The sequence below is a fragment of the Chanodichthys erythropterus genome, chromosome 7 (assembly GCF_024489055.1).
Source record: "Chanodichthys erythropterus isolate Z2021 chromosome 7, ASM2448905v1, whole genome shotgun sequence".
In the NCBI taxonomy this organism is placed as follows: domain Eukaryota; kingdom Metazoa; phylum Chordata; class Actinopteri; order Cypriniformes; family Xenocyprididae; genus Chanodichthys; species Chanodichthys erythropterus.
Window position 1 is genome coordinate 20,940,963 of NC_090227.1, and position 12,317 is coordinate 20,953,279.

Sequence of the window (12,317 nt, forward strand, 5' to 3'; positions counted from 1 at the left end):
CTCTGGCTGACTCTACTCATGTCAGGGAATTAGGTATATAGAAGTTTATTTCAGAAATAGGCTAACTGCTGCGTATTTACACTTACTGGTCTGTACTTCACTGTATAGGCGAGTTTATCTGCTTAGAGATTAACCCATCACAATTTATTTGAACTGTGTGAACTAGGCTAAGCCATCTCAATATGATATTGTTCCAACAGCTTATTATATTCTTTTTTTAGAAACACAAAAAAGTAAAAAAAAATAAAATAAAATAAAATAAAAATGTCCTGCTTGTATTCCCATTTAATGGCAGTGATGTTGACTTTCACTTTTTTCAAATGGATGCATATCTGTCATTAAATAATCCTATGCAACTCATGCTGTATATTGAATGAAAAACATTGAAAAAAAATCAAGTTGATTTTTTTTTTTAATGAAAAACAAAACAGGTGCCATTTTCTCATTTTTCTATTTTTAATATTAAATAAAAAAATAAATAAAATAATTATACACAGATTGCAATGGGACCCATCAACTGTTTAGTTATAGTGCCATTTTTCAAGATATCTTCTTTGGTGTTCAGCAGAAGAAAGACACTCATAACTAACTTGGAACTACTTGAGGGTGAGTAAAGGATGACAGAATTTACATTTTTGGGTGAACTAATGGTGGCAGCAGAAACCAAGTCAGGAGGAAGCAAATATATAAAATGATCAGGAAAAGGATGATCAGCAAGCAAACTGTGTACCTTGCAATGATTAGAGTGATGATAATAAAGATTCATTAATAATGCATTGTAATTAATTATATTCATCACTGATGGCTGACCATGTTTGACCAATTAAACACTTTTGAGCCTACATGTTCTAGAATAATAATACATTTAAAAACAAGGAAAATTACCAGTATACAGCTTGTCATTATCTGACTGCCATCTACTGGATATAACAAAGAACACTGAGAGTGATCTGGCACTTTTCACACATATGGAAACGCTATTTTCTTTCTTTCTTTCTTTCTTTCTTTCTTTCTTTCTTTCTTTCTTTCTTTCTTTCTTTCTTTCTTTCTTTCTTTCTTTCTTTCTTTCTTTCTTTCTTTCTTTCTTTCACAACCCCTTAGATTTGTTAAATAAACTATTAAAATTAGCTTTTATGGTACAATATGGTACCAATTCCAATTTTATCTTTTTTTTTTTCTTGAGGTTTTCTAACAAATTGTATTGTTTATTGCTAGAAAATAACAAATAGCCCACATAATAGTTTTAAACTGTAATAATTGCATTTATTCTGTGCGAAATTTGAGACAAAGGGACAGTCAGACCAAGAGTGACGTTGTTTCTGAGAAGCCCATGTGGCACCACCTGCTCTATAAAAAAGTGCTGCAACATAATCTTTATGATACATTAACAAGTCAAGTGGGTGAGAGAGAGTAATAATGATGTGGAGCTCTCTATATTTATGTATTTATCTACCCTTTACCTGTATCTCTGCAGCTTCAATCACTAGGTCAGGCTCCTGTCAACTCCAGGGACGCTTCAGGTTAAATGGGATGTTTCAAGAAGGAGACCTTATCATTGGAGGCCTGTTTGCATTTCATCTCATTACAGTGTTCCCAGAACTGAACTTTAAAAGAGAACCGGAACAGGTGCATTGTGAGCGGTGAGCCTGGGCTAAACAGATGGAAGAATAAGAAAATAAGACAATAGAAGGAAGAACATGCAGAACAAATTCGATGTTCATTTTATTTTACTTATATTTGATAGTCTTCTTATTCATTTAGAGCGGATTGTCTAATGAAATGTTTTAAATGTACTGACATAAATGCTCTTAAAATCCATAAAAGTGATAATCTTATCATGGAATTGCATTAATAATTCTTCATTTCCTTTTCTTTTTTATGTTTATGGTGATATTCTTTAGGGTGACTGAATATAAACATTTATGCTGCCTTTTCTAGATTCTATATGGCAAGTTTCCAGCAGGCACAGACTATGGTATTTGCCATTAATGAGATAAATAACAATCCTAACCTGTTGCCTAACATCACCCTTGGTTCCCATTCAGTCGGTCACGTTCGACGTACGTCGGACAGACCGACGAATAGGAATCTCGCTAGAGAGGCCAATCTACTTCGAGTGTAACTAAACGAGCCAATGCACATTGGCATGCAATCATATGCATCAGCTGCTCGCCTCGCAGCGCGGGTATATAATGAGCAGCAGGTGCGTTGCATCTTCAGCTTTTCGCTTCGGAGCCGAACCTTCTATGAAGACAGCTACTGAAAGCGAGTGTGGTGAACGAGTCTCTCTTCAAGACGTCTCTTTGTTGCGAGGTGCAGGCGGACAGCGCAGCAGCGGGGCCGATTCTCCTTTTGTTTTTGTTTTTGCCTTTAATTTGATTGAGCAAAGCTGTAATCAGCGTGAAGGCCGTTCTCACGGCTGGTGAAACGGTGCGCCTAGAGCGCTAAAAAGCTGTTGTTACAGCTGGTAAGAGGAGCGCCTTCAAGGAGAGTGCACACGACAGGCTGCACATTCCCTGTCTGTGCTGCAGCGGCTATTCCCCTGCGTGCTTCAGCACCTAAAAGAGTCAGTCCTTGAAAGAGATAACACTAGTAGTTCGCGTCTTTTAAAGATGTCGTTCTACTTGTGTGTTTCTGGATACGGTCGTTACCTGGCGCCTCGGGATGGTCACCAGCGCTGTATCGCGTGCTTGGGCTTAAGGCACGCTGAGGCAGCGTTTGTGGATGAGTCATGTACCCATTGTGGGAAGATGACCATCGCGGAGTTGCGGTCGAGACTCCACTTTCTGCAAAGGGGTGGAGTCCCGGTCCCGACGCCTCGCTCCAATCCTCCTCAGAGGGTTGCTGCGAGCGAGCGGGGCTGGTGACTTGAGGATAACGGTGAGCGCGCTTCCTTCGGGGAACCAACCCCCTAGGAACCCTCCCCCTCGTGCGCTCCGCAGCCAGTAGAGCTGCCCTCGGAACGTGGTGGACCACCCCAGAGGTGTGTACCATCCGTTTCCTTCGGAGCTCCCCCAGACGACCGGATGTCGATCGCTGCATCGGAGGGTGAGCCTGATACTTCTGGGGAGGATGAGTCGGCGCAGTTGCCTCCTTCGGGGGTGACAACTGTGCCCGACACGGACCCGGAAATGATGGCTATGCTTTCCCGGGCCGCCAACAGGGTCGGGCTCGTGTGGAATCCTCCACCGTGTCCCGAACCCTCGAGGTTGGATGACTGGTATCTCGGGGTGGCCAGGGCTGGTTCTCAGCCCCCCACCCCAGTACCCTTCTTCCCGGAGGTGCATGAAGAGCTCACGGGCACGTGGACGGCACCTTTACTGCCCGAAACCGTGTCGGTGGGTCCTCCTCCCTCACCACCCTTGATGGCGGGGCAGCGAAGGGTTACACGCGCATATACCCCTGTGGAACGGGCCGTTGCTATGCAACTGTGCCCTAACTCCACCTGGCGGGGGAGCCGTCTCTCCCTTCCCGGGCCTGTAAGTACTCGTCGGATCTTACCGGCAAGGCTTATCAGGCCTGTGGGGAAGCTGCCTCTGCCTTACACGCTATGGCGTTGTTGCAGGTCCATCAGGCCAAGGCACTGAGGGACCTGCACGAGTCAGTCATGATCCACAAGTTCTCCAGGAACTTCGTGCCGCGACGGACCTCGCGCTTCGAGCGACGAAGGTTACGGGCGCGGTCAGTGGGTCGTGCGATGTCCACTATGGTGGTCCAGGAACGCCATCTCTGGCTGTGTCTTGCGGACATGAGGGATACCGACAAAGTCAGGTTTCTTAATTCCCCCGTATCCCAGGCTGGCCTCTTCGGCGGCGCGGTCGAGGACTTCACCCAACAGTTCTCGGCTGTACAAAAGCAGTCAGAGGCGATCAGTCACATCCTGCCGAGGCGGTCAGCTGCTGCACCTCCACCGCCGGCGGCACCTCAGACTGCCCGTCGCCGAGGGCGCCCCCTGCAGCCGCCCCCGCTCCGACGCCCCAGCAGCAGCAGCCTCCATCCAAGCGGCGTCGTGGAGCCGGTCGCGGGCGGGGTGCCCAGCCCGTCCAGCCACCCCCTAAGAAGAAGGGTGGCAAGGCCAAGTCCAAGCGGCCCTAGGACGGGCGACCCGGAGATGGACGGGACTGCTCTTCAGGAGGTGGTGACCGCACCGCTCCTTCCCCCGGAGGAGGGCCGGGTGGAGAATCTTTTGTTTCCCCTTTTGTTCCGCCGGCTGGCTCCGCGGCCAGCGGTACCCCAAATTGTCAATAAAAGAGCAGTTTCCTCTATCTCCGGGTCCGAAGAGGGCTCGGAGAGCAGTGGGAGGGCTAGAACCTCACCACTCTCATCCACCTCTTCTGTCGCCAGCGGACAGCAGCGAGCAGCAGGTAGGCAAAACCTCGACTGCTCCCTCTGTCCACCCGTGGAAGCAGGTAAGTGTTGCACAGCACACTGTGACCCCGCTTCGGGCCGCCTCACACAGAGAGCCTCCCCGGGCCGCGTCCCTGCGTTCCACCTCGCTGCCCCGCGGCGGGTACGCCGGTGGTCCCCTTGGTGCCGCTTGCGCGGTCTCTGAGAGCCTGGCTAGAGCTCCCCAGTCCGTCTCGCTGGCTCCTTCGGACCATCAGGCTCGGCTATGCGATTCAGTTCGCCCGGCGCCCCCCAAGTTCAGGGGCATCCTCTTCACTACAGTGAAAGATGCCGATGCCCCTGTTCTGCGTGCGGAGATCGCAGTCCTACTGGCGAAGGACGCGATAGAGCCGGTCCCTCCAGCCGATTTGAGGTCGGGGTTCTACAGCCCCTACTTCATTGTACCCAAGAAAAGCGGCGGGTTACGACCGATCTTGGACCTGCGAGTTTTGAATCGGAGCCTTCACAAGCTACCGTTCAAAATGCTCACGCAGAAACGCATTTTCGAGTGCATCCGTCCCCGAGATTGGTTTGCAGCGATCGACCTGAAGGACGCGTACTTCCATGTTTCGATTCTTCCGCGACACAGGCCATTCCTGAGATTCGCGTTCGAAGGTCGAGCATATCAGTACAGAGTCCTACCCTTCGGGCTGGCCCTGTCTCCCCGCGTCTTCACGAAAGTCGTGGAGGGGCCCTTGTTCCCATGAGAGAACAGGGTGTTCGCATTCTCAACTATCTAGACGACTGGCTTATCCTAGCACAGTCTCGGGATCAGTTGTGCGAACACAGGGATTTGGTGCTCAGTCACCTCAGCCAGTTGGGGCTTCGGGTCAACTGGGAAAGAGCAAACTCGCCCCAGTGCAGAGGATCTCTTTTTCTCGGTATGGAGTTGGATTCGGTCGAACAGATAGCACGCCTCACAGAGGAACGTGCTCGGTCGGTGTTGAACTGCCTGAATACGTTCAATGGCAGGACAGCGGTCCCACTGAAGTTCTTTCAGAGGCTCCTGGGGCATATGGCGGCTGCAGCGGCTGTAACACCGCTCGGTCTGCTTCATATGAGACCGCTTCAGCACTGGCTTCACGGCCGAGTCCCGAGATGGGCGTGGCAACGCGGCACGTTCCGGGTGCCAATCACTCAGGAGTGCCGCCGAACCTTCAGTCCGTGGTCGGACCCTTTGTTTCTTCGGGCAGGAGTGCCCCTAGAACAGGTGTCCCGGCATGCTGTGGTTTTCACAGATGCTTCTGCCACCGGCTGGGGTGCCACGTACAACGGGCATGCAGTCTCAGGGGTTTGGACGGGACCCCATCTGCATTGGCACATCAATTGCCTCGAGTTGCTGGCAGTACGCCTTGCGCTGAGCCGCCTCAAAGGCCTGCTTCGCGACAAGCATGTACTGGTCCGTACGGACAACACTGCGACCGTTGCGTACATCAACCGCCAAGGTGGTCTACGCTCCCGTCGCATGTCGCAACTCGCCCGCCATCTCCTCCTGTGGAGTCGGAAGCATCTGAGGTCGCTTCGCGCCATTCATGTCCCCGGTGTGCTCAACCGTGTGGCCGACGAGCTATCACGAGCTGCGCTGCCCGGAGAGTGGCGACTCCACCCCCAGGTGGTTCAGCTGATCTGGAGAGAGTTCGGAGAGGCTCAGGTAGACCTGTTTGCCTCACCAGAAACCTCCCACTGCCAGTTGTTTTACTCTCTGACCGAGGGAACACTCGGGACAGACGCACTGGCTCACAGCTGGCCCCGGGGCCTGCGCAAATATGCGTTTCCCCCAGTGAGCCTACTTGCACAGACCCTGTGCAAAGTCAGGGAGGACGAGGAGCAGGTCTTGTTAGTTGCGCCTTACTGGCCCAACCGGACCTGGTTCCCAGAACTCTCACTCCTCGCGACAGCCCCTCCCTGGCCCACCCCTCTGAGGAAGGACCTCCTCTCTCAGAGACGGGGCACTCTTTGGCACCCGCGTCCAGACCTCTGGAAACTCCATGTCTGGTCCCTGGACGGGACGCGGAGGTTCTAGGTGACTTACCCCGAGGTACTTAACACCATCACTTCGGCACGTGCACTGTCTACGAGACGTGCTTACGCTTCGAAGTGGAACCTGTTCGTCGAGTGGTGCTCTTCTCGCCGAAGACCCCCGAAGATGCTCGATCGGTGTCGTGCTTTCCTTCTTGCAGCAAGGGTTGGAGCGTAGGCTGTCCCCCTCCACCCTCAAAGTCCATTCTGCTGCTATCTCCGCTTACCACGACCACATAGATGGCAAATCTGTTGGTCAGCACGACCTGGTCGTCAGGTTCCTTAGGGGGCGAGACGGTTAAATCCTCCTCGTCCCCCTCCATGCCCTCTTGGGACCTTACTCTGGTGCTCAGAGCACTCCAGATTGCTCCCTTTGAGCCTTTGCTGTCAGCAGACTTAAAGATTCTCTCTATGAAAACTTTGCTGCTGGTGGCATTGGCCTCCATCAAGAGGGTAGGGGACCTGCAGTCATTTTCGGTCGACGAATCGTGCCTAGAGTTCGGGCCGGGTGACAGCCACGTGGTACTGAGACCCCGGCCTGGCTATGTGCCCAAGGTTCCTACCACTCCCTTCAGGGATCAGGTGGTGAGCCTGCAAGCGCTGCCCTCGGAGGAGGCAGACCCAGCCCTGGCTTTGCTCTGTCCAGTTCGCGCCTTGCGGCTGTGCATAGACAGAACTCGAAGCTTTAGGACCTCAGACCAGCTCTTCGTCTGTTACGGAGGCCAGCAGAAGGGAAAGGCTGTCTCCAAGCAGAGGATGGCCCACTGGATAGTGGATGCCATCGCCCTGGCTTACCAAGCTCAGGGCGTGCCCTGCCCGCTCAGGTTGCATGCCCACTCCACGAGAGGTGTGGCATCCTCCTGGGCGCTGGCTCGTGGCGCCTCGCTAACAGACATTTGTAGAGCTGCGGGCTGGGCGACACCTAACACGTTCGCTAGATACTATAGCCTTCGTGTCGAGCCGGTCTCCTCCCGTGTTCTCGCCTCAGGTCAGAGGCACGGAGAGGCCCCGGCTTAGTGTCGGCTTGCTGCGCTACATGCGCATTCTATTCTCCAGAGAGTCCCCTACGGGCAGACCCTGTTGAGTCCTCCGGTTACCCTTCGGCAGCCGACGTGGCGGAGTGTCTGGCGCCAGGCCTATACTCCGTTGTATCCTTGAGAACCGGATTTAGGCTGGGTTCCATATGTGTGACCCTACGGGGATCCCATATGGCTTTTCCACGGCTGCTCCTAAACGAAGCCCGTGTCTTTCCCTCTGGGAGAACCCATCTCTCACCGAGTGGAGTCACCCCAGTTCTTCCATATGTTGTACAACCTACAAGGTTAGTCCATATGTACTTATCCATATAACTCCTTCGGGGAAGGATATGGCTTCCGCAGCGTTCCTTATCGCATGTAAGGCTACGCTTTCCCAGCGTTATCCAATTGTCGCACTGAGTGGGTTTTGGGAACAACAGTGATCGACCTCTCTGCGTGAGCCTGGTCCCACCGTCCTTAGGCAAGGGGGTTCAGGTGGCTCACGTAAGAGCGCTGGAGGAGGGCAGCCCCTGTGGCGCTTTGGTAGGGATTCCTATTCGTCGGTCTGTCCGACGTACGTCGAACGTGACCGACTGAATGGGAACGTCTCGGTTACATAGGTAACCCTCGTTCCCTGAAGGAGGGAACGGAGACGTACGTCCCGTCGCCACAGGCGTTGTCCTGCTGATGCTGCCGCCTGCTGGGTTCGGCTCCTCAGCGAAAACCTGAAGATGCAACGCACCTGCTGCTCATTATATACCCGCGCTGCGGCGCAGGCAGCTGATGCATATGATTGCATGCCAATGTGCATTGGCTCGTTTAGTTACACTCGAAGTAGATTGGCCTCTCTAGCGAGATTCCTATTCGTCGGTCTGTCCGACGTACGTCTCCGTTCCCTCCTTCAGGGAACGAGGGTTACCTATGTAACCGAGACGTTATCATCTGTATGACAACTGTGTGAAGCTTGGAGTGGCTTTCAGGTCTGCAACAGCCCTGCTTAGTGGGACAGAGGAGACCTTTTCCAATTTCAACTGCACTGGCCCACCACCGGTAATTGGGATTGTGGGAGATCCTGGATCTACTCACTGTATAGCAATATCCAGTGTGTTAGGACTATTTCGAATACCTATGGTAGGATGAGATGAATTTAAACTTCTGTAACCTTATATTCTTAAATTTGTATGCTCATTTAAAAGAGTAATTGATTTTTTCTTGTCATTGGGATCTCTCCTATAAGGTTAGTTACTATGCCACCTGCTCCTGTTTAAGTGACAGGAAAAAGTACCCCACTTTCTTCAGAACAATCCCCAGTGATGCCTTCCAGGTGCGAGCTATGGTTCAGATCTTGAGACATTTTGGATGGACCTGGGTTGGTCTCGTCTACAGTGATGATGATTATGGTATCAATGCTGCTTATTCCTTCCAAAAGGAAATGCACTTGTTTGGAGGTTGTGTTTCTTTTTCTGAAATCCTTCCTCTTGATAACAACCACATAGACATCCATCGCATTGTACAAGTGATTCAGGCCTCTACTGCAAGAGTGGTGGTGGTGTTCTCCACAGAAGCCTATCTGCTGCCTTTAATGGATGAGGTGGTATTGCAGAATGTAACAGGCAAACAGTGGATTGCAAGTGAAGCTTGGGCCACTTCATCCGTGTTTCACACTCAGCGTCTTTTGCCCTTCCTGGGGGGCACACTGGGTATCGCCATCAGGCGGGGGGAAATCCAGAGACTTCATGACTTTCTTCTTCGCCTCCATCCTGACAGTAATCTGAAAAATAATATGGTGAGAATCTTCTGGGAAAACATGTTTGGGTGCAGTTTTGACACTGGAGGCAGAGAGGGAGAAAGAATATGTACAGGACAGGAAGATCTGAGAAGCACAAACACAGCATACACTGATGTATCAGAGCTGAGGGCCTCATATAATGTGTATAAGGCAGTTTATGCTATAGCACATGCACTTGATGGCCTTATGCAGTGTCAGGAAGGGAGAGGACCATTCAGTGGGAACAGCTGTTCCAACATATCCAACCTGAAACCCTGGCAGGTAAGACTCCTGTGGACAGAAGCACAGCTTATTAGAATATAGAATTTAATAATTAAATGAAACATGTTCATACAAAACATAAGGATATATATGTTCTGCACAGCTAGTTCACTATCTACAGATAGTGAACTTCACCACAGGCTTTGGGGATCATGTGTCATTTGATGAGAATGGAGATGCTCTGGCCATCTATGATGTGATGAACTGGCAGCCGAGCTCTGATGGGTCAATAGTTGTCCATACAGTTGGTGTGGTGGATGAAGGGGCAGCAACAGGGAAGGTGTTGACACTGGATGAGGATGCATTGTACTGGAACGTAGAGACAAATAAAGTAATATTGCATTTTATTAAGTCTTTTAAACTATTGAAACAGAACTATCATATGTATCATTACATGAATAATGGTCAGTAAAAGAATACTTTTTTTGTAGTATTATACAGACATGCACTATTTTTATGTGTTTTTTATGTGTATCCATCAGTCCCCACAGTCTGTGTGCAGTGAGAGCTGCCCCCCGGGCACCAGGCGAGCCAGAAGGAAGGGCCTTCCTGCCTGCTGTTTTGACTGCCTGCCATGTGCAGATGGAGAGATTTCTAATATATCAGGTGGAAAGAGTCATGAAATCATGAGAACAACTGAAACTGTATTATTCTTCAATCATAGCTTTTATTAACATTATACTACTATCTCTATTTTCTCTCTCTCTTTTTTCATACACATAGATTCCATTGAGTGCATAGTTTGTCCAGATGAGTTCTGGTCTAATACAGATAAAAATCAGTGTGTACCCAAAGAAGTGGAGTTTCTATCCTATGAGGAACCTCTTGGCATTTCCTTGAGCACTGCCTCCTTGCTTGGCACCTGTATCTGTTCTGCAGTGGTTGTCATCTTTGCACATTACCGCCACACTCCAGTTGTGCGAGCCAACAATTCAGAGCTCAGCTTCTTGCTGCTGGTGTCACTTAAACTGTGTTTTTTGTGTGTGCTTCTGTTCATTGGCCGGCCGCAGTTGTGGACGTGTCAATTGAGACATGCTGTGTTTGGCATAAGCTTTGTCCTGTGCATCTCCAGCATCCTGGTCAAGACTATGGTGGTAATAGCTGTGTTTAAGTCATCTCGGCCAGAGGGTAAAAGTGCTATGAAATGGTTTGGAGCAGCTCAACAAAGATGCACAGTTCTGGTCCTAACAGCCCTCCAGGTTGTCATATGTGCAGTATGGCTATCAAATGCATCTCCAAAACCCCATAAAAACAGCCAGTATATCAATTCCAAAATAGTATATGAATGTACTATTGGCTCAGTGGCTGGTTTTTCCATGCTACTCAGCTATATTGGCCTTTTAGCAGCAGTAAGTTTTCTGTTAGCCTTCCTGGCAAGAAACCTTCCAGACAATTTTAATGAAGCAAAGTTCATCACTTTTAGTATGCTAATTTTCTGTGCTGTGTGGATTGCATTTGTTCCAGCATATGTGAGCTCTCCAGGGAAATATGCAGTAGCTGTGGAGATATTTGCCATCCTGGCTTCAAGTTTTGGATTACTAATCTCCATATTTGCTCCAAAGTGCTACATTATTATATTACACCCAGAAAGAAACACTAAAAAGGCCCTCATGGGAAGAGCAACCTGAAATTAAAAAACTAATTTTGAACAGTCTTAAAAGTTTCCAGTCTATTATACATGATATGTACTGCTTACTGAAACTTGAATAAACATCTTTGATGCAATTTAAGAACAATTAGCAACTGTTTGTAGTCAGATAAGCTCAGGTGGCTTTCAGAAAATGTCTAGCAATTTATCATTCCATCTGACCCATACTCAAATTGATTTGAATTAAAGTGATTTTTCAGTACCATTTTTCATCTTACTTTTCATCCTGAGCAAATGAAGTGTTCAAGTGATGTTCAGAGTTGTGGCTGAACACTGGTGACACTGTCGATCTCAGCAAGTTAACTATGTTAGTTAAATAATATAACATGAGTATACTCCTGTTTCTCTGAGTATTGGCATGACTGTAAATGTGATACTGATCTTGTTTAAGTCCAATAAATAAGCGATTAAGCGATTTAACATTAGACACAATAATGTCTGTTTTTGCTCTATTTCATGAAAACAGTTTCAAAGAAAGCCACACCAGAACTATTGTGCATCTCCAAGCAACAGTGATTCCTGAAAGAATCTGCGTTTTGAACAACTGAATGAATGATGACTCACATTGAGATTTAATAAATACATTTATTGTCATATTTACAATTTACATAGACTGTTTTTACTTAAAATATCAAACTTTTAAAGTTTTTTTTTTACATATATACACACACACACACACACACATATGTATATATATATATATATATCATATATATATATATATATATATATATATATATATATATATATATATATATATATACATACACATATATACATGTACATATATACATACAGTACAGTCCAAAGATTTTTAATGTTTTTAAAAGAAGTTTCGTCTGCTCACCAAGGCTACATTTATTTAATTAAAAATACAGTAAAAACAGTAATATTGTGAAATATTATTACAATTTAAAATAACTGTTTTCTATTTGAATATATTTCACAAAGTAATTTATTCCTGTGATGCAAAGCTGAATTTTCAGCATCATTACTCCAGTCTTCAGTGTCACATGATCCTTCAGAAATCATTCTAATATGCTGATTTGCTGCTCAAGAAACATTTAATGTGTACAATTGTACAAAATATTTGTGTACAATGTTTTTTTTTTCAGGATTATTTGATGAATAGAAAGATCAAAAGAACAGTGTTTATCTGAAATCTAATCTTTTGTAACATTATAGATGTCTTGACTGC

The 12,317-nt window shown here is 47.9% G+C and overlaps 1 protein-coding gene across 1 annotated transcript; it reads left to right on the forward strand.

Moving 5' to 3' along the window:
• Positions 1-1,419: 1,419 nt before the first annotated feature.
• olfcq1 (olfactory receptor C family, q1) lies at positions 1,420-11,099 on the forward strand. Its single transcript, XM_067389113.1, is given in 7 exon segments — positions 1,420-1,640; positions 1,939-2,033; positions 8,335-8,552; positions 8,659-9,471; positions 9,575-9,802; positions 9,954-10,077; positions 10,195-11,099. Coding segments are annotated over 7 exon segments (2,604 nt in total).
• The last annotated feature ends 1,218 nt before the right edge of the window (positions 11,100-12,317 follow it).